Genomic DNA, 24,943 nt, shown 5'->3' with positions numbered 1-24,943 from the left:
CAGTGTTATTCAAAGAAGTGTATTATTTTAAAGTAAGTCACATCTATATAAGTATTTTATAATTGTTTTAGGGGCTACCATTTCCCAAAGAGAATTCAAATGGCTTGAGAATTAAGGACAAAACCAAAAACCTGTTGGAAACTGTAAACATGGCCATCAGCAACATACAGATGTTCAAATGAGAGTCCAATAGTCAGCTGTCTGTCTATACCACAGCACTCCAGGTAAACAGTGCCTGAACTGAAGCAGTGATCTGTGTTAAACAGAAACAAGTATGTGCCACAATCAACTTGAAAGTAGCAGAATTTGCTTTGTAGCCACTGACCACGTTGTTATAATCTACATAAAGAGATACATTACAAAACTATCACCACTATGGAAACGAAGATATTCCAGATCTGCAGTACTTGAAATCCGTGCAATCATTTCTATTCTACTTAGTTACGGGACAGTGCAACACCTCCTGCCCCCTGTACTGCATGTTGATATGAGTCCAGCTTAGTCCTTCGTGGTTGTAGGGGGGAAGCACTCTAGCTATAGTAATTGAGTGAAAATAACTTTTTTTTCCAACCAAGTTCAAAATCAACCTTGCAGCCATGAATGCCCACTTCAGTTGGCAGGTATTAATAAAACATGTGAAAAGTTGTAAGAGTAACTTTCACAATTGTTTCTAAATTAATTGTCTTACCTGTGCCAACTCCTCCCCCCAACAGTAGATATTCACAGCATGCTTAGACTATAAAGAGAAACAAATAACACCGAGTGCTGAAGAATACATGTGTGTGTAAGTACTTGCATTTAGTCTCATTCCAAGGCAGAAAACATTTAACAGGGAACAAGACTAAGTTGTGTAGAGGTAGAATATGACCACTACCAACAAAAGCTAGCATTCCTCCTCTAATGCAGCAGTTCAATATAAAGATCCTCACACAAAAACCATCAGCTTTCATAAACTAAAGAATTTGCATTGTATAAAGGTTGGGGTAGCTCCACACCACTAGCATGACTTCCATCACTTTGTATTTGGAAATTGCAGAGTCACGACTGCTTCCCTTTGTACCAGAAGACGGGACAAAATACAACTGCAAATCTCCAGGCATCCAGTCTTCTGTAATACCCGAAGATCTGTCAAGATGAATAGCGGAAAGAAGCTATTTGTGAATTTCAAAATGAAACTTTATCTTGTGCAAGGTTTACTACATACAAAAATGTCTGTCCCTTCAAGAGGAAAAAAACCCAAAACCTCAAAACCCCACCATTCTAGCATCTGTCTTCAAAATTACCACTTTTCAATGTAATACACAGACATTTAACTCCAAAATTGGCCCACTTCAGAAAAACAAATTACAGGGTGCTCTAGGATACATATGACATAAAGCAATGGACTGATGTCACAATTTATGGCATGAGGTTTTTTTTTTTTTTTGGCCTTTCCTATTCTCCCATCCCTCCTGCTCCCCAAGTGTTGAAACAGCAGTCTCTGATAATGAGGCAGCCTACATAAACTTACATAAAAGGAAAGATCATTTCAGTTAGGTCTCACTTGAGAAGATAAGCTCCTGGAGCTTTTTTTTTTTTTTTAATACCAATAATGATTTGTCAGCACTATGAAATAGCCTGGAGCTACACACAGTACCTGTCTGTGATATAAGTGTTCTGCTCCAGAATACTCTTAACTAAGAAACCTCTTAACTAAGAAACAGGTGTAACTCCTTCAAAATGGAGTTATACATAATCATTAAGTCATGCTAGCTTCTCTATACTCAGCTAATTAATGGGGTAGCTTTTTCAGCATCCACTCTTCAGCAAGCTATCAGCATTGATGGTTACATTTACAGTGTGTTTGTGTATGTGTGCATATATATATATATATATTATTTTTTAAATTAAAGGCACTCTAAGAATAAGTCCTAAATCACTCTCCAAGTAAAAACTCTTTCAGAACAGCCTCTAGAGAATACCAAAGCAAAATACATTCTAGGACCATCATGCTGTTTTTCAAGGACATTAATTTCATATCAAGTAGTATAACATGAAGAACAGCTTTGCAGTGGCATCTTTCATCCTCAAGTACTCTTGTGCTCTGTACCACAAGAACAAACAGGATAAAGGATTAATTCTGCCTGGTTCTTTCACACATCCCAGGAAAAGCAGTTTCACAAAGTATTACTGCAGACAATAATAAAGGTTAGCATGTAGGCACATGAGTGTTCATAAACCTAAAATCATTCTTGGATTCGCTGAGATAACTACATGGATTTCACAGAACTACAATAGTTTTTTTTTTTTTTTTTTTTTTACTCACATCACCTTTGAGCAGACATTATACATATACATTCTATTACAGCAAAATTGATTTATAGCTAGTTCAGAACTAAACAGCATACAAGCTGAACCTGAATTTCAACCCGAATAGCTAAAAGAGTTATTTAAAAACATGACAAAAATCACTCGGTAATGGACAGTAGCCAGAGTTCTGTTGATATCAACGTCAATGAATCCTGTTCTTACAGTCTAGCAGCTGCCTGAAAACAGTAAAAAAAAAATAATTTTAAATAAGGCACAAATACTAACAACTTAATGTTTAACACTGTATTATTGATGCTGTCAAAATACAACTTTTGACAGTTTAAAATAATGCATTTTTATTATATAAATATCAATAATGATTCTCAAGACAATCTTACCTTGCCATTAGAACAAAAGCACCATCCACAGTTATAAATGGTGGAAACCATGGCTGTATGCAGAATTCAGTATTTCCCCATATGTTCATATTTATAGTTCAGCAAGAGTTTTTGAATAGTAGAATATTTCATTTTATTACAGCAATTACTTCTTGTATTATCTGGAAGACACGGCCATGAATTTCTTCATCTTGTCTATAAAAACCAAGAGACATTAAAATCCAAGTTTCCACCACCTTTACGGTATGTTTCTTGAGGAATAATCTAAGAGCTTCAGCCATTACATCCCAAATTCTGAAGTCAGCCTTTGTTACCTTTATTTTAAGTGTTCCACTATCCATTATCATATTGTAGTTCCTTTATTTATTTTTTTACTTGACAGAAAAAATAATTTGAAAAGCATTAGGTCCTTTCTCAAACTCTTTGGAGTGTGAAATACCTCTAAGTAAGCATAACTCTTTGCTAGAATTATGCATATGTGTATCTCAAGAGAATGTCCCACTAAATTATCAGTTTTGGGATGTCCCAAACATTCTCCCCTGTAGCTGACTGCCCTGGAAAGCGCAAAACCTTTGGTGGTTTAAATAACCAAAAAGTATCAAGTTCTTATGAGAGAGTTCTAATAGGCCTTCAGAAGTTAGCAATAATGACATGTAAATTAAGTACAAACTATAAAATGAAGCAACAGTAGGCCTAAAGCTGTTGACCAGTACTTAAGTTCAAAACTCGTTAGTTTCACCTGTAAAGTAAAAACCACTTGAGGCTATCAAAAGTCTTTCTCCTGCCTAGCACTTCAATAAAAGCACATATGCTTGATGTTAGGCATGAAAATAACCCTAAGCACTTTGTTTCCCCATAGAAAGTAATCTAGTGATGCATGTGCATTATTAAGTGAACAGCTGGCACTTCATATGGTTTAATTAGAAAAGCATCTTCCTAATCACAAAAAAAGCAGTAGCAAGCCTAAAAACAAAACTCCCTCAGAGCTATTCATCTATAGCTTTTAAATTAAAATAGCACAGGATGGCAATAGGAGAGGAACAGTTTGTAGTTGTTATTTTCAATGTTTGCTATTTTCAGTTTAAAGTAGTATGAATTTATCATGAGTAAATCTGGTTATTGTCAAATTTTGCAAAGCTTTGTAAATTTCTTAAAGGAGGTAGTATATAAAGGGTATAACTTGAATAACATGGCCTCATCTGGCTGTAAACATTTTACTAACAATAGATATATCTACAATAAAAAGTACTGTGGAAGAAATTGTTCTAGAAATCATTTTTATGAACTTGAAAAGAAAAAAAGATACATTTAATATATTTACTTATTTGCATGTAGTTTAAATGATACAGAACAAGATTACTGTGTTAGAAATCCACATACAATATAAAAACATTTGTTAGACAAATTCACCATTCTGCTCACATTTGTAATAACTGTTTATCCAAGCTTAACTTCAGGTATTTATAATATTTCATACATGAATTCTTGTCAATGTGCAATGTTTCATAAACAACTACACAATGTGAAACCCTGATTTTTGTAGTAGTTTTTCAACACAATCTGAATGTAATAGCTATTTGCATCTTAACACATTGGCTTTTTGAAACACTAGTAATTAAGGCATCTTTGCTGTATAGTTTCTCAATAGTGCAAACAAAAGTCTTTAATTTTGATTAAAACAGAAGAAATTCAATATTTCAAAGTTTTCTTTAACATAAATGGAAGATAGTTGTGCATTTTGGAGTTCTTGTGAAAGAAACACTTAAAAGCTCTTAATGCTGATTACTCCTGTTGGTTCATTTTAACTGGTTCTGCTGTCTTGTCTTCATGATGGTATAATTCAACTTTTTACGCGACGTTGTAGTAAAACAGTAGCATTTAAATGAATACCTAGTAAGTGAACAAATCCCAAATGCAGCAAAGGCATACAGTTTTCATAGTGCACTTTCACCTCACTGAAGTGAAAGGTGCTCCTACTAGACATTTTTCCACTTCAATGTGAAGTAGATTGTTAGGATTTTGTTAGTGGTTTCATTAAACAGCTTGACAGTTCAGTTCTCTTCCGCCAGTATTTCTCAAAAGGCTTTCAGAAATAGTACATATTTCAGGGATATTTTAGGGGATTGTTTCACCACATAAGCACACCATTTCTCAATCATGTCAGTGTAGTTGTAATAAATAAGCATTTACATCCTAGAAAGAAAAAAAAAGGAGAAAGTGTTTGTCACATTGCTTAAGGCTGTAACATCAACTGTATGTTTGAAGCAGGGCAATCAATCAGGACCATAATACAATAAAATTATGTTACAATAAAGTTATGTTTAGGCCAAATTTCAGAACGGGTTATCCACATATTCAGGATTATTTTTAATTAATGCTTTTAAGAACACTCCTTTATGCTAAAAAGCCTACAACCACAGTGGAATTAGTTTCCAAAGCCATCAACTTGATTTTTCTTCTGCTCTCTGCATGCACACCAATGGCAGGAAAGAAAACCATCATCATTTAGTGAGGTTATGTACACAAACTGTGTTTATTAAGGGTTATATCTTCCCCCCACCCCCCTCCAACATTCTTGTACTATTCTTTTTGCTCCCTACTTGTTCAGGTAGGTGCCCTTGGTCACAATCTATCCTGGTATACCTTGAAGAGCAGCAAATGAACAGAAAGGGTACCAGAATCTTAGAGAAACAAACTGGCACTTGCTGTAACTATGTTGACCTACCAGATAAACAGGGCAATCTATAATAAAACCTCCAATTGCTCTACCAGTTGTGAGTTAGAACTCTTTTCTTCTGCATCACATCTGCAACTCTGCAAGGAGTTTGCAACTACCCTTGTAGAGCTGTCAAAATTACAGGTCACAGAGGCACAGCAGTCCCAGGACAAGAAATAACTTATTTGCTTGATAAAACAAAGTGACAAATTCTATACCCATAGAACTGTAGATCCCACAAAGCTCCTGCAGATATAACAAAGCAGGCAATCTCCATGTTCTTTTCAAGTTTACTCTAATCCTAGCTCTAGCCACGTGGCTGGTTTATGTCCTGGCTCATTCCCTACCTTTATTAGGTCATTTTATTAAATCATGCCAGGCAGATGGAGGTTTCCTCACTCAGTGTAACCTTTGGTGCCCAGCCTCAGAAAACCATCTTTATAGAGATGAGTACCATGACCAGCAGGTCATGCATTTATCAGACACCTTTAGGCATAGCATTAAAGCATAGCATTAAGCACAGTCAGATGAAGAAAGGCAGAGGGGGGTTCACTTCAGATGGAACCACTCCTCTGCTCTCCCCAAAGTCACCATTTTCTAAGCACTAGGCCAGCAAAAACTTGCCCCAGTCACCTGACATGCAAATGCAAACAACACTGCTGGGCTCAGATTCTCTATGTTGCATCACCCTTACACAATTGGTACAGCAGATTTTAGAGAAAACATCTGTCCTTCCACAGTCTACCAACTCACCTGAACTATTTTCTACATTGTTTTAAAATCTTGCTACTATTAACCATTTTATTAAGGAGATAGTTTCTTTATAAAGGAAAAAAATGATAAAAATTCACTGTTAGCATTTTAAAACCACACAATCATCATCATTCGGCATTCACTCTGGATTTCTGCAAAAAAAACTGGGCAATATACTTGAACATTAGTGAAAAATATTCTAGCAGTAAATCTATTTCTGTCCTTCAATAGTTTAAAGTAAATAACATCCAAAGAGAGGAATACTGCAAATGATATAACTATATCGATTACTAAACACAACTGGAACTGGATTACCTTAGCTATATTACCAGTATATCCTGGAACCAGAGTAAGATGATTCTCTTGTTCCCATAATCCACTTAACAGTTCTTTTAAAATGTGAATATTTCTGAAAAATAACAGATAACAGTTTGTAAAATATATGCTATAGCATAAAATATATATTTTATGTATTATAATTATATTTGTAAAATATGCGATTTGGCAGACTTGATTGTACATATAATACTGTATATAGACTTAGTCTTAACATTGCCACAAAGTTGGATCCATTTTTTTTATTTCTATAGCATTTATGACTCGTGATATGACTATTCCATATTTGTTAGAACTCCAGTTAAAAATAATAAACAAAAAAACAGGACAACCCTTAAAGTAAGTTTCCAAACACCATCTGTGGCTTGAGAACTGAAGAACTAACTCTACATGCTTTTAAGCTTTGACTTGATGATACTTATGAGTATCTTCTGTAGATAAACTTGATTAGCAGGAATACACCTCAATACAAATTAAGATGAACAAGCTAGAGAAATATTTAAATATTTTCAAATACTATACTCACCTATCATCTGCCCTCTCTGTATGTGAAGATAGTTCTGACCACCATCTTTTAATGACAGCCTGAAGCCAGTTTAAACCAACTATCACATATCTGTAAGAACATATTTTACACAATTTAAATACTCGCAGGTCAGATAATGCATTAATACAAATAGGAAAGCAACATACTTTCTATTCTGGAAGAAAAATCTAGATGAATTCTCAATTTTACACACCCGCCTATGTTTTCATTTTCAAAGTAGTAAACAGAAGCTCTCGTAAGAAGCAGAGATGCTTTGGATGTTTTGCCTGAAAGCTTTCAGGATTTTATATTATAGAACATGCTAAAACCTCGGTGCCATTCTGCTTTACTATTTAGGATGAATAAATCTACGTGAGGGCAAAGCTAGTTCACCCTTATCCTTAACCTTGCATTAGAGTTTTTGCACCACTGAATATTTTAAAGGAGAAATGAAGGTTCCCAGCAACCTTCTTTAGGTAGGTGCTTCCCAAAGGCGGCAGGGCTGGGGGGAGGGAAGAAAAGTCCAGGAACTAAACACCTTTGAACACAAGGGAACCGAATGTCGAGGAAGGAATAATATTAAAAAAGTATCTGAAACTGATACTTACTCCTCATATTTGCTTTTAAGTAGTGATTTCACTAAAGGCAAAAGATCTACACAGCAGCCAATTGAAATATATGGTTTTTCTTCCTGTAAACTTAAAAAACAAGATGTTTCAGAAGTGCCAGAACTTCAGTGAGGATACAGTAGATTCTCATCCCCCACTTTTGTTTGTACCTGTTCGTAAGCACGGGAAGGCAGTCTACTACTACTCCAAGATCCTGTATCCTAGGAACATCGAAGATAAATACGTGTTACTAGTAGAACATAGTTCAACCTATGTTTCCATTATGATTTAATATGTAATTATAGCTAAGTTACAAGATTTAAGGAAACCCTAAAAAACTGCAACATCTTTGTGACTGCTACTGCTTTAAGAACATAAAGTAAGAGATTCTCAATTTACCTCACTAGGTAGGCTACCAGTTCACTTATACTTCTCCTTCTCCAAAAGGTTAAAGCTACATTCAGCCTCAGATTCCTGCTGAAAAGAACTTGAGCCATAGTTTCATGGTCCTGAGAAACCTGTATAATGTTTTTAAGAACACAAAAGTTTACTGCAAGTTAAATGCCAGTCACGACACAATAAGCTGCTCTAATATGGTAATGTAGTATACGAAAATATACTTTTCTACCTGTATGTGTGGTTCTAGAAATCTACTTAATAATGGTCTTAAAAATGGAAGTTTCCATTAGAAGGGAGCATAGATTAAGACTACTTTACTCAAAAGCTGCAAGAATAAGGTCTGTAAACACCTAAATAGAGGTATCTAACAGTTACAAAGAGCACTCACAAGTATAAACCTATAGCTCTCACCAACTTTGAGAAGCATTTACGTAGCTGACTATTAATTTCAAGAACTTTATTAATTTGGTTTGGAACAATAAATGTAATTACCAAATGTTCACTTTTGAAAACGCTTGTTCTCAAACTGAAGTTTAAGTACTTTATTCAATTATATCTCGGATTGGAATGAACACTGCACTGCCACCCACATCTCTCAAATCCAGTTAAACAGTGATCTATGGCCAGTGATCTGGTTCTTATGTTTCTCAAAGGAATCTTGCCTCTGTCTTCATTTGTCAACAACCTTGTCTCTGAAGTTGAGAGACATGGATTTGACAGGTGTACCACTCAGTGCTTAAGGACTGGCTGGCTGATCATATTCAAAGTGTTTCAGTCAACAGCTCAATGTCTGGATGGAAACCAATGACAAGTGGTGTTCCTCAGGGGTCAGTACTGGGACCAGCACTATTTAACATCTTTGTCAGTGACATGGACAGTGAAATTGAGAGCACCCTCAGCAAGTCTGCCGATAACACCAAGCTGCATGGTGCTGTCTACGCACTGGAGGAAAGGGATGCCATCCAGAGGGACCCTCACAAGCTTAAGAGGTGGGCCTGTGCGAACCTCATTAAGTTCAACAGGGCCAAACGCAAAGTCCTGCATCTAGACTGGGGCAATCCCAAATGTAAACACAGGCTGGGTGACGAGTGGATTGAGAGCAGCCTCACAGAGGACTTGGGGGTGCTGGTGGCAGCCCTGTCACAAAACACATCTATTTCACTTCAGTATTTGACCTTCTAGCCAGTTTCAGAAACTCTGAAAGCATTTATGGAGCTTCCTTAAGTAATCTCACCATGAACACTCTTATACAATCACTAAAATTACTTTCACGTACACCAAGCTGATACTGCTATTGGAAGTGGTCCCATCTTACCTCACTAGGTTATTCCCATCAATACACCAACACTTTCATGCTTCCATAAACATGTACGTGGCAATGCATTATACCAACCATGAAACGTAACCCGGTCAAAAGAGTATTTTTCCTTTGGTGCTGGTATAATTTTAACCCAGACTATGCTGTCAGATCTAAATTCCCAGGCTGACAAAGTGGCAGAACAACTACTGTTGGCAACTGAATCACAGTAAACAGATTAATAAAGACTGTAAATCACAAGCCCTGAGCTAATTTGTATGTTAAGAAAATTAATCTAGTCAAAAACTTCCAAAGCTAACTACACAGAAACTACCAGAAACTCAACTTACCTCTGAAAAAAATCCACTATATTTGGATGAGGGGCCTTCTGTTTGAGATGAGCCAGAGTCACTAGAATTCAACAAGTGTGTACGACTGTCGTGCAGTTTTGCTGGCAGATTCCCTGCACAAGCCAGTTCATTTTCTTTATTTGCCATGTCACAGCCCCTTGATTTAGGGAACTGTTTCTTTTTATAACAAGGCTTTGGAGTATAACAATGAACTTTTCTTTTACAATATACTGCTTTGAAGACAGAGAGGGGACTGGTCACTGTTTTTCCAACTGTTATTCTACAAAAATAAAGCAGTATTTTAGTAAAGGTCACTCTAAACTTAATTCAACACTAAGTTAAAATATATCATTATGAATTTAACAGTAAACCTGCAGGTTACTGTTTTACCTCCAATATATACCTTCACGACATTTATGTTATCAGAAATGAGAGCTACCTCCAATATTGTTTTCCTGCTTTTTTTTAAAATGGAAAGGACTCATTGTTATGGAAGTAGACACAAAAAACAAGTACTGTGAGTAAAATTAAGATCTTCCATTGTGTCTGTCTGGGTGTTGCAATAAATTTAAACTGGTTCTTCCTCCCTCCCTCCTGAAACTCAGACTCTTATACAGCAAGGCCCTCCTACCTGTTTGTGTATGAAGCCAGCTGTTTTGGAGATTTCTTACCCTGTGAGAAAGAGAATAGGGAAGAACAAACTATTACTAAAGAGACAAAAAAAATTCCACAGTTCATGTAAAAAAAATAAAGTCCTGGTTTATCACAGATCCCCTCCCACTCACTCCTCCTATTCTGCAACTGAAGCACAGCTATATTAACATTCCTGTAATTGTCAAGTATTTCACAGTTACATATAGACAGACTAGCTCTGCCACAGCTGTCCTTGGAACATCACAGTCACTGACAGGCTCGTGGTATCTCTGGCAAGAGGTAGGATTGTGACATCAGAGACAGATTCTTTACTTACTAGCAAACTAAAAACTGTGTCTAATATAAAAAGCCTTCTGAAATTTGATGTCAAAACTGCATTCCCTGTCTCTCTCATACACATTTAAATGTATAATGCCAATAATACAGGCTGGCAGATGCTAGAAAAGATAACAGCTGAAGAATACTCCTCCGCCAAAGCGCAACAAAAATCATGACCAATGTAGACAGCACCATCTTGATTATCCTGAATTCATTCATATGAAACAGATAAGCACCTTGATAACACTTAGGCTGTGTAGGACAGTAATATCCTAAATGAATAACAAAATTAATTCAAGGTTGTGCCATAGAGATTCACGAAACCTTCAAAAATTAAGCAACAATTCAAAGATGAATTTCTAAAGATTTTTTTCCTTACAGTAATCTTCATTAAATGAAGCTTTAAAAACACTGAAAATGAGTTGAATTGTGACATTCTGGTCTAATTAAAAAAACAATTCGTGCACTAATTAAAAAAACATTAAGATGTTGAAGTATTTTCATATAAACAGGTACTACAATTACAAACTGCAAGCATTTAAACTTGAAAATGTACACTACTGATGACATTTAAGTTGTGCACATCTGCAAAACACTGCCAAAACAATGACTTCTTTGATAAATGATAAAAACCATGTGAATTTCAATACATCATCTCAATACATCCACAGACACAGAGGATACTGGCATCTTTATCACTGTTTCAAGTGATCTAACGGTAAACTTACCTCCCTACTACTTCCTCTGTACTCCATCAGCCTGCATTAGCAGATTTCTTCAGCAAGTAACAAAGGTAAGAAGTTATGAGAAAGTGTTTGTGGCTTGCAAAAAATCCAGTAAAAGTACCTGTGTTATTAGACAATGTGGTAGATCGAGCCGTATAATAACAGAATGGCAGGTCCACTTCAATGCAGCTATTTCACCTACCCCATCTGCCACTTTTGCCATGTAAGCTTTTACCAACAGAAAACTCTTTGATAATAAAATTCCTGCTCTGAAACAGTTATTGGCTAGATTGTGGAAAAGAAGGCATGAGCAGAACCACATCAGAACCTACTCCTCATGTGGACAATGATACATATCTGTGCAATCACTGCATGTGTTATAATGTGTATTTTTCATAACATAATCGCTGTTCAAGCTCAAGTTCTGATGCACATGCAAGCATGGAACATGAGCACTACATTTCCAGTTTTAGACTGCTCAGAGCTATGAACTTCTGTTTGAACATTTACTTCAGTTTCAACAGAGGACATGATAAAAACCTTACCTCCTTCATGATCTTTCTAGTGGAAGAAGAAATTCTTTTTCTGGGGAGATCAACGAGACAACCTTCAATATGCAATACTTTCTGTTTTCTAACATTGTGGGCTTCAGAGGCCATAATCTCTCAAATCCCTATTTTCAAGGGAAAGATCATCTTTAGTCATATTTTGTGAAACTTTCTTCAAATGCAGCTAGCAAAACCAGTTAAAACAGTTCAACTATTTACAAGATATACCATAACAGAAATAAACAAAGACATTACTGTTTAGCAAATGTTAGCTGGAGGCCTTTATAATTATTAACATGCTGATAATCACTTCAAAATTCTCACTTAGTTTTCCTGAAAAAGGAAACGACTCCCCTCTCCTCCATGCCCAAGAAACAGACCAGTTGTTTTCAGACCAGCTCAGTATACCTGCACTGTGAGGTTCCACACAGACAAGAATTAAAGCAAAGAATAAGACAAATTATTTAGGAGACACCTTCCTGCTAATCTGTTTCATCTACCACCTGAAGAAAAATAGTAGGTCAAAGTGAGGAAAGACAGCTAAATAAAAATCTGTTTTTCAGGAATAAGATAAGATTCACCAGACGAACAAAGGCTAAACAAAATAAAAAGAAAGATCTCCTCTTCACTTGTTGGCAATTTCCCCCCCCCAACTTTTCGTCAACATATAACCTGGCTACTGCTTGTAGTAAAGAAGTCTTTGTACCACAATAAACCAGTAAGAAAGTGACCGAAGCACTTGTTTTGAAATATGCAAACATTTCTATAAGAACCAAGCACAGTACTGAGACAGACCAACAAAATCCAAAACAAGTATGTACAACTAAGTGATACAGAAAACCCTTTGCTTGAGATTGGCTTCACAAACTACATCATTGTGGAGCACTATTCTTACCAAAATGTTTCAGCAAAACACCCTACCTTACTTTTAAGAGCATCCACTTATTCTAATTTTTTCCACCCTTAAATGGCAAAGCTCTGGTCCCAACATTAGTGCCTCAATTTCTATCCCCCACCCTTAATACCAACAGACCTACCCCTTCTCTCCAATTTAGTAGATTTATCCCATATTAAGAACTTCACTGAACACTGAAAAATATGGCAAACAGCTGCTTAGTCAGAGATCTTTCAATGCAGTAGCCAAAAGCCATCAAATAAAACAAATAGGTGGCAGGTTCAAAACAAAGTAGGTGGTATACATCTTCACAAAGTTACACGATAGGATACTGTGTAAGCTTAGCAAAATATTAAAATGTTTTTCTTTAACACCATTTTCTTTAGAACAAGATCAATATCCAAGAATCTCATTTGATCTCTCTCAAAAAATAGAGAAGATACACTGACAGAAATCCTTACCCTATAAGAAAGGAACACATAGCCCTCAAACTAACAACTTTGGCAAGCCCCAGCATTATTTAGGCAAGACATTTAGCAGTTGTCTGTCCATACTTCTACAGATACCAGGTTAGGTAAGTCTAGTTCATTAACTTGACTCTTTTTTGTTGCAGGACAACCTGCAACAACCAGAGCTAAATCCCACAGAATTGACCTGTCAGATGCTAAAAGTTCCATAACCTTGGTTCCCAGAGAACCGTTTTTGTTACTGTCCCTGTGACACAATGACAGCTTACAGCCCTTTGTGCAGGACATCCAGATGATTTATTAAACAGGCAAGTAAGAAGTCAAACTACCCTCATCTTTCATGCAAAGCAGCGAGCAAGAATCTGATTCCTAATGTATAAAACAGCACTGTTAAATGGGAACGTATTTCAATTAAGAGTGACAAATAATGTAAGGGAAGAAACATCTAGCAAGAAATTTTGAAAAAAACACAAGAAACCATTATATCAGGATTCAATATTTGTGTCATTTCCTTAAGTTTTTGAGAGTCAAAATACCTGAACTGGAAAGAAAAAATTTTCCTACGTATGAATGTGCCCAAAAGAGGAAAGTAAAGAGGATTACACACTGACAAATTTGATGTGAGAACATAATGCCCTCTAGCCTCCCAGTTGAAACAGGAAAAGACAAAACTATCAGTTCTTTCGTCAGAGGCCATGAACAGAGACTCCGAAAGGCCAACAGATGATCTAATATAAAGGAGAACCTGGTGAAATGAAGCAAATCCCTTACATTTGCGCTCAGTTTCCTACCATTTAGGAGAGGTTTCCATAGTTTAACATTTTTTTGTGAGGGTCTCTAAAGATGCAGAAACAGCAGTAAGCATAAGCAAAATAAACACTATCATCTCCCCCCACCCCAACTCAAACTGGGTGGTATTCATCCAAAAGTTTTAAGAACTCAGTAAGAAATTGCCATGTTATTAACCAAGGTACAGAACCTCTTAGAGCTGCCAGCACACCTACAGAAATCACACGTGGAAAATACAGTCAGTATTTAATGATGGCCCCAAGGAAGATCCAGACTGACATCCCTGTTGTGCAAATTGGCAAACAATGCAATTAAGAATAGAATTAGTAGATACAAATAATATATTGGGAAAGTCAACCTGGCTGCCGAAGGCATGACTTGCCTTGAAAAATTAATGGAATTCTCCAAGATTGTGAAGTAGTACAATATGGTTAAAGGAGATCTAAATGATAGATTGTACCCGAGTTTCTGAAAAGCTTCCAGAAGTTACTTACTCACTTAAGTCCTTCAAGGAAGCTAAGCAACCAAGTGATATGAGGGAAAGTTTTTGCATGGAGAAATAGACCACTTATTGCTGTTTCTTAGCTAAGCAGTTCCTATAGTGAAGATCATCACCAGAATCCTGTAGAAAGAGAACTGTGCTGTTTAATGCTGTTTGACATATTCATAAATTGCATCACAAAGGGGATGATATGGTCAGTCTTAATTAAAGTTACACCAGACACTAAAGATGAGGACTAACTAAAGAATTAAAGGACTGTGATGAACAATAACCAGAAGCAATGATTATAGATGAATGTAGAGGAAAGCACGCATGTCTACAGGCATGAGGAAATTCTGGGCTCATACACAGAATTACAAGCTCCAAGCTAATAATAACCACCCACAATAATATCATAATATGACAATTTACTTTAGATCGTTTGGATTGCTCAGTACTCCATATGGATCAATAAATAGTTAGAAAAACAGACACAGCACTGTTGTGACAGCGTGTAGAACTAATTTGTGCCTGTATTTCAAATATGGAGTGCAGATTTAGTCTCCTTCCCCTCAAAACAAAAAGAAACAAAACACCTCATCTCAAATAACTTATGATGAAAATAAAAAAGGACTCAAATGTGAGTAAAAAACAATATGGAATACCTTCCATACAATGAGAAATTGAATAGACCTAGACTTTTCAGTCTGGAAAGGAGGTTACTTATAGCAAAGAGGGGAAATAAAGGCCTATACAATGAATAGCTTGGAAAAGTAGCGCAGAGATAGTTCACCATCTCGCCCAATATAGGAATTAAAGGGGTAAATGACACTAGCCAAAGACACTTAGATTCAAAACAAACAGAAGAAGGTGGTTCTTTGTGCATATAATAAAACTGAACTTGCCACAGGATGTTGTGAACCTAAACGTTTAGAGGACAGACTGCAAAGTCAAAAAAATACACTGAAAATGATTAAATGCATAAACAATCTACGTAGCCAAGAGCAGGAAACAAATAGAAGAATCTGGTATGTCCAAACCTAATACTGCTATAATGAACTTAGTCCATGTCAAGAAGCCTGCTTCCAAAGGTTTAGCAACACACGACAAAATGCTCATTGTTCAGCAATTAAAAACATATATGCTAGAGAATGAAAGGTACTTTACAGGCCTCTGCAGAACCTGAATTTCTTATCTGATAACAGATATTCTCTAGGAATAGTTAGACACTACCACCCACTGCTATGAGATATATGTGGAGGGTTTTTAAACTGTCACTAGCTATTATTTTATACTGGATCAAACAGCTCATACTTTAATGTCACAAATTTGATGATTCCCTTATGATGAAAACATCTAGCAGAATTTGTTCCAAACAGTCCTTTATCATCTCATTACAGCCAATGAGACTCCTTTGCTCTATATAATTTTAAAAATAAACTAAGGATAGAGCGAAAGTCTTCTGAGCTCAGCCTTAGCCCTTTATCAGGCAACCTTAAACCTTGCCGTAAATTGTGACAGACTGCAAATCTGAACAAGAGATGCACAAGTTTAATAAACTCCAATTCTCTCCCTTACATCGGTTGACATCTGCTTAGAGAAGTCACCCTTCCTTATCTCTCTTTCACTCTCCTCAATTTTCAGGAAACAGAAAGACTGAAGTAACAGCAGCCATATATCCTGGTAAATCAGCTTATTCATACCCAGTCACAGATACTACCTTGACAAAGTTTTCCTGATAACTCTAATGCTATTATTATTTTTTTTTTTTTTATAAAAAAAACCAACCACCTCTGATCTCTCCCAGATGCAATACACCTTTAAAGTTATACCTGAGGTGGGCAAAGAAAGAGCGCTGAATGGCTTTCAAAGACAGCACTAAATGGCTTTAATGCATGTAACTGTCAAAGGCAAGTATTAACAAATGCTGCCACTCCCTCCCATCGTCCTATGTTTTGGGCATGGCCCCCAGAAAGGGACAAACTTTTCTTCACATGTTATGTAATCTTCATATGTATTAACATAAGATTAATTTCTTAAAGAACAGACTCAAGTACTTTGCATGACAGCAAAGTAAATGTAAAATAGTTATATTTAAGTCATCTGCAATACCCTTTAAAAGAAACATTCCTTCTGTTCTACTCTTTGCCCAAATTCTTGCTTCTTTTTCCTGTAGCATTCCATATATATATATAAGCCATCACAGATGTTCTTGTGATTCTCCCCCACCCCCACATTATACCAAGTGCACATTCTCAAGGATGACAACATTGATCTTTATTCAATGCAGCTGAAAAAGTTAATTAATTGTTACTCCCCAAGGAGCGGACTTCATGCTTTGAAGGCATTCGAAACTGGCATACATCAGGGAACCAGTAAAGGACAATTAATTTTACTCATCATTGTCAGATTTAAAAAGCTTATGAGAAATCTCCAAGAATGGTTTTTCCAGATTTACTTCCAAAAGGGTTATTCATCTAGAAAAATAAGTTAGCACAATCTTATGATGCAGAAGAGATTCAGTTACCTTGGCATGATTTCCTTTAAGTCTGACTGACAAACATTACAGACTCCATCTGTTTCAATTTTAGATGGTTTCCACATCCTTCGAATATGGAATAGCTTTTTTTTCTTTAAATTTTCTTTTTTACATTTATGCTCTAGCAGTTCACTAGATGTTACTTACTAAATTATCTTAAAAAAAGTGGAATTCAAGGTTTGATGGAATACACTAACACCATGTTTTTGTGCAACACTACAAGAAGCGCCTTATAAGCCAGCAGGACACAAATTTTAGCCAGCAATACCTGTTAGTCCTTTTTTCAAGTTTACAGTTTCATTTGGACAAAAATAATACAAATTAAATTTACAGTAAAGACAAATACTATAAAAGTAGCAAGTTAACTGCTTGAGCTCAGTTTCCAATTACTTACACATCGAATTTGTATGGGGCCTGCTGGCCCAAGCAGCCATAATGAACCTCGGAAAGTGACCACACATCTGAGTTCAGTCAAGTTTACAGAGGATGAATCCAGGCATGGGTTAAGTGCTCCTTGCACAGCCTGATAACTGAACCTTATTTAGTTCTTGGACAAAATGTTTACATCTGGAAGTAAAATTTACAAGCATGTTAAACTGCTATGAAGTAACACGATTTTAAAAAGTACTAAAATGCTCAATAGTAGTCCTTCACTAACAAAGAGATTTTCTTTACCTGTTGATTTTCATTTATTAACACTCCAGGAAATGAAGCTTGGAAAATTTCTATTGCTACCACTATCTGAGAGTTGTTATATTGGAAATAACATTCTATCACATTGAAGCTCCCCCATTAATATTGTGAATAAGATTTAAGAAACTACTCAAAATTTAAACACTGCAATTTTTTTCCCCTACTCACCGCTCAACCCAGAGCTTCAAAAATCCGTAACAAGAACTCCAAATTCAAAGAAAGATGTATTGGAAAAGCCCTCCCCCTGCAAGCTTAAAAGTGACACAGGTACCTCCCTCATCCCCACGCGGCCTGTGACTGCACTTCATAGCAGGTGAGCGCATGACTTTTTACATTACCCTGAAATACACATCCTGCTATTAGCGAGCAGTGACTGGTGACAGTTTATGGATACAGTACATCCATACGCTCCTGTAATACTACATACACAAACGTAAGCAAATATACTATTATATAAATAAAGCCATTAAGGTATCTTTAAAATATTATTATGTTCTCAGTTATGAAGTTCAGGATTTGAAACCAATGGTGGCTTGAATGCAATGAAATAATATTACAGACATTTGAGCCAAAATTATATTCAGTGATAATAAAGTGACAGCTTTAGACTAGAATAGTTTGTTCTTTCAAGCCAGCGAGGCCAGAAAGCCACCAACCTGCCATCTGTTATGCTTTCATTCCATGGAGCAAGGCTAAGCAACCTTTTTGTCCTTCCCTGTCTGCAACCACACAACGGAAAGAGCAAAAAAGCAGGGGAGCGGGCAAGGCAGCACTCCAATCCCGAGCAGAGAGCTGCTTTGAAGCGAAATGACTTCGCCTTGCTCCCAAGCACGGCGTGTTACAAGAACGAACACACAAAATTACGGAACTACTTCACAGCCTCTGTCTCCTTCGCAGGTTTCACTATCCAGAGTTTCTTTGTTAGCTCCGTACTCAACAGCGTGCCAAGCTATCCCAGCACAGCAGTAAAGGAGCTGAAGTCCTTTTAACAGAGCAATTAACACAGGACCTCCAGGCAGGCGAGGATTTCTCCCTTCCCCTCTCCCCACGGGAAGGAGGCAGGTCACGCCCAGGCGGCGCGGCTCCCCCGGCAGGCCTCACGCCCAGCTCGCCCCGCTCCCGGCGGCACCCCAGCCGCTTCCGCCTGCCTCTCCTTCCCACCGCGGGCTGGCTCCGGCCTCCCGCACAGCGCGGAGCCGACCCGGGCCCGCAGCCCGGAGCCCCCGGGGACCCCGCGGCGGCGGAGCCGAGCAGGGGCAGCCCCGCTCCCCGCAGGGCCTCGCCGCGGCCCCTCCCCGCCCCCGTTCCCGTTCCCACTCCGGGCCGAGGAGGGGCCCCCGCCACGAGGGACCTCCGCCCGCCCGCAGCCGGCCCCAGCCTCTCCGCGCCGCGGCCCCGGCCCCGGGCGGCGCCCGGCACTCACCCGCCGCTCATGGTATCGGCCCGAGCCGCGCCGCGCCGGAGGAGGAGCCGCGGCAGCCTAGGGTCGGGGCGCAGCGCCCGGAGCCTGCGCCATTCAAACGGCGCCGCGCTGCATGCTGGGCCGCGCCCCGCCCGCCGCACCGCACCGCACGGCACCGCGCCGCCGCCGCACCGCGCCCTCTGCCGGCCGCTCCGGCACCCGCACCGGCACCGGCACCAGCACCTGCACCGGCACCGCCCGCCGGCAGGGGGCGCCCGCCGCCGCAGGGCACGGGGCGCTCCGGTCCCTCGTGGCCCCCAACCTCTTCCCCTCCTGGTTGGCGCCCCCCCACGGTTGGCTGGCCTCATGCCCAGCCCCGGGCACCTACCGAAAAGCTCCAAAGGCGAAAGTCCGCTGGGAAAGGCGGCTGGGTCAGCCGGCATCGTCATCTGCACCTGGTGCTGCTGTCGGGTGCTGCTCAGTGTAGAGAAAGCTTTTTGGTGTGCAGTGTTCCTCGAGTATTTATATGGAACCAGGAACCTCACAGCGCTCTCTCCCTACTGTGACTGCAGGCTACTAGTGACACAGGGCAGTTATGGGCATGCGATGCTACAGCTGGCAGAGAAATCCATGCTGACTGCAGATTATAGCTGAGTATGAATAACTTCATTGCTCCCGAGGCTTAAGTGTTATTACACTCCTCTCTTTGATCTGGTAGAACATCTCAGGACCTACCTGTGAAGTAAAGCTGGTGAGAAAGATGGACAGTGTTAGTGATAGATGGAGGGAAAGGTGAGATTTGTTCCACATCTCCCCTCACTTCATTCCTTTCCATCATACATTTGGCCCCATAGTGTGGTATTTTGTCACTTGACCGCACAACATCCCTGTAAAATTGGGGATTTTACTGAATCCAACCCTGATATAGGCACATAAATTCTGAATTAGCTGAATTTTTTGTACCTAGTGTACCTTACTCTCCGTTTTGGGGGAGGAAAAGGCAGGCTTTGACAAATTACATCCTTTCTTCATTAAGTTAACTGGACATGACAATTTGAATTGTAACTTGGTAATTAAAGTGTTTCTTCAGTGTCTGAACAACTCCAACACTATCTGGACTTAATCTACATTACCTCTTTTTTCCGATATGCTTTTCAGTTTATGATATCAGCAGGCTTTAAAACAAAGCAATCCGTAAGATACCAGCTTATGACACAAAACTGCTATTTAAAGAAGGCATTTGATAACACTAAAAATGGGTTGCAGAAGCATAATCAAGTCCTTATTCAGTCAAGTCCTTATTCAAGTCCTTAGTTCAGGCAGTGCTTTTTCTTGAAAATTTCCCCACCATACTGATATTAAAAGCTTCTTGATTCTTGCACCTTCAATATTCTCCTTTTGACCCCAAATGCCCTGGATGGAGCTCAGGAATCCGTTCTAGTCTTCAGTCTAAATGTATTCATGTCCCGTTTATTCTTCTAGTGCCATATTATTCTATAGTTTAAAGAACTCTTACTTCCTATCATATCTATTTGCATAAGAGAAAAAAATTGACTTCCCAGCAATTTCATGTTAGCTTAAATAAACCAAACTATCTTAGTCTTCTACTGCAGGATAGCCTTTCTATTTGCCTAATCATTCTAATGTCACCTTTATATTCATTTTTGCAGATGTTACAGTTTCAGTTCAAACTATCCTGATGTATACTGTTTAAAATATACATGCTTCTCTTATTCATCTGAGCACTTCAGCTGTGAATATCCAGGCACATATTATCAGTAAGTGTTTACTATTATTTTTTTAAGATTTACTCTGTGCTGTGTTAAGAAACTTGGTACCATACTGATGAAAAACATTGTCAAAGGAAACAAATGATATGATGTTTTAGAGAATGTGACAATTATCAGACGATGCATGTGTAAAAATGCTTGGGCTTTGCAAAACAGACTTTTGTTCTGGAGTTTATCAGGAGCTAGATACCAAGTGGATTTTAAAAGATTACCAGCTGAAAGGGACTAAGTTGGATGCTGACGCTAGACAGTGGCAGAAATAGCGTAAGTGTTTCCCTTTATATTTTAGGAAATGGGAGAAGACAAAAAAGTGCTCTTATGTCCTAAACGTTTCCTTTTTTGTAGAACAATAGTTGGATCCAAAGATAACGGTTAATAAATCAAAACCTAAATATGAAATTGTAATTTTCACATGTAGAACCTGGAGGTACTTCTGAAACATTTGTTGTTCCATAGTATTTGATACATAGTGGTCTTGTGTTTTTGTTTCTTTCAGTTGTGTATCTCTTGTGTGTGTCTAGAAGTTTTATAAATGTAATTAACACCACCACAGAATTGATGCTATGGAAATTCATAGAGGAGGTCTCTGTCATAAGATCTTAACACTGAGAGAGAATACAGAGAATGGGAAGGGAAAAAAAAATGATCAAGACTTTCATGTTTACCTACACTTGGGAATCTAGTTTCTTTTCTTTTCATTTCTTTTTGAATTTTACACATTTATCAGCGATTTAAAAGCAGTGCTGTTGGAAACCTCAAGAGGTCCTAAACCTATATTGTCATGGGTAACAAAATTCCTTCATAAATGCAACACTACTCTTAGAAAACAGATGTCAAAATACTATGTTACCTATGTTTTGACAGTTTTATACAGTTATGGACATAACTATGCTTGACATTTTAAATCTTGAGGAACTACTTTACTATTTCAGTACTTATGGGCTACAAGCAATGTAATGGAATTTTTGCTGAAATTTAATAACAGTACACTAACTTCAGATTAATAAAATTGCTACTGTAGAGAAATACCAAAGACATTGGGTACTTGATTCTACATTTTCGTTCACATTATATTTCAATAAAAAAGGATATAATCAGTTATGTACTCATTAACATACACATATACAAAATGATATGAAATGCCAAATGTTAAAAATGTACAATATAAATTCTGATTTTATTTAGAAGAATGATATCATGCAAAATAACATGTACAAAAGAAAATTGTTGTTATAGGGAATGTGAATTTCATTTAAAAAAAATGAAAAAAGACAAGAATTTAGTCATGCATTTTCTATATGGCATATTCAGAGATTTGCAACAACCATTATTTTTATTCAAAATCCTGAGGATTGTCATGTGATCTGCTTACGTTTAGCTTCTAAAGGGCAGAGCAACTGGTTTGTTCAGTCAAGGTTGCCAAACAGAATCATATTTTTGTTACTGAGCCTGGTTTTTAAGCACCTCTTCTGAAAAAGAAGCTGTTCTTCTGCAAGTCCACATAGGGGTTAAATTTTGTAACAGTCATATGATTTTCTGTCTGTGATGTGTAGTAGATATTTGTGGGGGTGGTAGTAATGTCAAGAAAATTAACTGTTTCATCTGTAGTCTTTGGGTTGGAGACAGGATGGCTCAGGTGATTGGTAATGGGATAAAGCTTTTCACCTCTGAATTGCCAGCTCTGGACCAGATTAGAAGGAACACCATCTGGTGTCTGGTCAGTGACCCATGTGTGAGAAATCAGTTGTCATCCCTGCTACTGGTGAATAGAAATCACACAAAAAGCCTCCATACTGTGCGAATGGTTGCACAGTAAATAGCACCAAGTGAGCACGAGGGCTAAAAATTCCAGTAGAAACCTAATGGTCAGGCCTCAGCACACTGAAGGGAACACTGGAAAAGTTTGTCCATGCAGGCTGTCAAGAGATGCTCTTTCACTGGAAATATTCAGTTGATAGAAATCTATTTTGTTTGTTTGTTTGTTTTGGAAGCAAGCAGCTGCTAATTCATGTCTCGAAATCACAGTATCTTATGAGAAAAAATACTTGAGTTTTCTGTGATGTGGAAAGGTGGATATCAACATCTCCCAGAATCCTACAATTCTTCAAAATGCAATCATCATCAATAATATTTCTGGTAGGCATGTGATGGCAATACTTGAACAGGACACAATTCAGCTAAAAGAGATGTTCTGTTCAAATGTATAAAGTTTTTGCCTGATGTTATCCAAGACGGGTTAGCTCAGACTGGCTTAATGAATAATAAATTACAGATCACTTTGCCAAGCTGGAATTCCTTGTAACGTAGCACTTCTGAATACTGCATCTATTTCCTATTTTAGAAATAAAATCAGATGTAACTACAGAATCTATGACTTGGGATAGTGTCTGAATTTCTTTTATTTTCTGAAGCAAATTGCTATCTGAATGAAATGCCTGAGTTAAATAGCCACTTTAAAAAGGAGGAAAAAAGCTCTACTGCAATATTCAGAAAAGGTTATCTTGAAAATTGTTATATGTAAGCATAAATTTTTATTTCAATATGGGAGTCATAAACCAGTAGTAACTACTTTAGGTCCATATTTAATTTTCCTGAAGCAAAAATATGTTCTCAAGGTGATCATTTTGAGAGAAATGAAACAGATAGGCCTTAATAAAGAGATTTAAGGAAGTGAAGAATAAATGTTCTGATTTTGCAGGTTGTTAACTGTGTTTTTGTTTGAAGTCAGATTCTGAATTATCATAGTTTCAGGCCCATAATCAATAATACAATGAGATAATGATATAGTGTACATTCATCTTCCCCCAAGAACTATGCTGTTTTATACTATGTCCAGTAAAAATGAAAGAAAAAATAGTTTCGTCTTGAAAATATTATAAACCTAGTTGTGTGTGAGTGACTAGAATTGTTTGAAAATATATTGTTTTGTTTTTATGTTGTACTTTTCACTCAGCTGCCCAGGAATAAGAAGTTACAATTTATGAGCTAAATTTACTCTAAGGAAGATTGGAGTTGTTCCTAGAAATGACTAAAAATAAATAAATTCTGCCAGCTCCTTCAAAAATTTGCTGTTGAAAAAAACAAAAAACATTCCGTGCTGATAGTGACAGCCCAATCAAACCCCATTTTGCCATCACCTTCTTCCATAGGTGAGGTATTGGCAGAGCCAAGAAGCAGAAGACTCAGTCTGCAGATGCGCCTCTGCAGCATGCTGCTGTGTGCCTGCCTGCTTCCCAGCCGGTCGCCAGCACCCTGTGGCCTCACCAGCACCCAGCCTGGGCTGAAACAGAAGCGAATTGGTGCATCTGAAACCTGACCACCACATAAGCTTCAGTGACCTGTCAGCCCGCTGAGAAGCACATTTCAGTTGTGTGGTGTAACGCTGTTCTAGCTGAGACTGACAAAAATACCAGCGCATGTCTTCAGAAAAGATAGAGCAGCAAGAAACACGCATTTAGAAAAATAGTATTTAGTTCACTTATTCTCTCTTGTCTTAGTGTTGCGTTTTGAATCCTATTTGTGTGTACGTTTGTGTCCACACAGCAATACTTTCCTCGGGGAAAAGTATTAAAAAAGTATACGGGGAAAAGAGAGTCTTCTCTTTCTTCTGCCTCCTCCCCCTTAGCATTTCATCCCTTCTCTTGAACTTCTCTCAGACATCCTTGCTGAGATGTCCAGATGCTGTCCAGATTCTGAAGATTATCAGAGAAGAATAGAGCGGTTTCATTAAGATACACTGAAGTAACTCTAAATAAAAGCTGGAATCTATTTTTCAAACCTTAGACTCTTTGCATAGCTTTGCTGAAGCTGATATTCTCTTGCAACTGTGAATGACTTTCAGAAACAAACAAACAAAAACCAACCCAACACTCTATTCATTAAACTTTAGTGTTACATACCTCTGGTTATCTTGTGGTTGTTTTATCTTCTGGTAACTTCTTTCCTCATGAGACATGGATCATCTAGTATC

At 37.9% G+C, this 24,943-nt stretch overlaps 1 protein-coding gene and 1 long non-coding RNA gene across 9 annotated transcripts; one reads left to right on the top strand and one right to left on the bottom strand.

The window, feature by feature from the left end:
* Positions 1-3,947: 3,947 nt before the first annotated feature.
* KATNBL1 (katanin regulatory subunit B1 like 1) lies at positions 3,948-19,354 on the bottom strand. 8 transcript variants are annotated; one of them, XM_040558800.1, is made up of 11 exons: positions 19,205-19,352; positions 17,483-17,655; positions 11,915-12,042; positions 10,304-10,344; positions 9,673-9,952; positions 8,026-8,144; positions 7,797-7,847; positions 7,627-7,716; positions 7,019-7,108; positions 6,472-6,565; positions 3,948-4,880 (listed from the first exon to the last, which is right to left on the bottom strand). In XM_040558800.1, the coding sequence occupies exons 3-11, from the start codon at positions 12,026-12,028 to the stop codon at positions 4,848-4,850; spliced, it is 912 nt and encodes a 303-aa protein (XP_040414734.1). In that variant the 5' UTR covers positions 12,029-12,042; positions 17,483-17,655; positions 19,205-19,352; the 3' UTR covers positions 3,948-4,847. The 8 variants fall into 8 exon arrangements, with proteins under 8 accessions (XP_040414734.1, XP_040414739.1, XP_040414738.1 ...); XM_040558805.1 differs by lacking the exon at positions 19,205-19,352 and adding an exon at positions 18,646-18,939; XM_040558804.1 differs by lacking the exon at positions 19,205-19,352 and adding an exon at positions 18,651-18,939.
* A 206-nt stretch (positions 19,355-19,560) lies between these two features.
* Positions 19,561-24,419, top strand: LOC121071326. The gene is made up of 3 exons (XR_005820530.1): positions 19,561-19,837; positions 20,854-20,961; positions 24,123-24,419. It is a non-coding gene; the product is annotated as an uncharacterized LOC121071326 (long non-coding RNA).
* The last annotated feature ends 524 nt before the right edge of the window (positions 24,420-24,943 follow it).

Source organism: Cygnus olor, chromosome 5, assembly GCF_009769625.2.
Source record: "Cygnus olor isolate bCygOlo1 chromosome 5, bCygOlo1.pri.v2, whole genome shotgun sequence".
NCBI lineage: Eukaryota > Metazoa > Chordata > Aves > Anseriformes > Anatidae > Cygnus > Cygnus olor.
Note: the sequence above shows the minus strand (reverse complement) of the source record. Positions and strands in the feature narration are given on the sequence as shown.

Coding starts and splice junctions, on each gene's coding strand:
- KATNBL1 (XM_040558799.1), bottom strand. CDS start 12,028: ATGGCCTCTGAAGCCCACAATGTTAGAAAACAGAAAGTATTGCATATT. Junction 9,953..10,303: donor CTGGCTTCATACACAAACAG/GTAGGAGGGCCT, acceptor TTATTTTTGTAG/AATAACAGTTGGAAAAACAG. Junction 8,145..9,672: donor ATAGTGGATTTTTTTCAGAG/GTAAGTTGAGTT, acceptor AACATTATACAG/GTTTCTCAGGACCATGAAAC.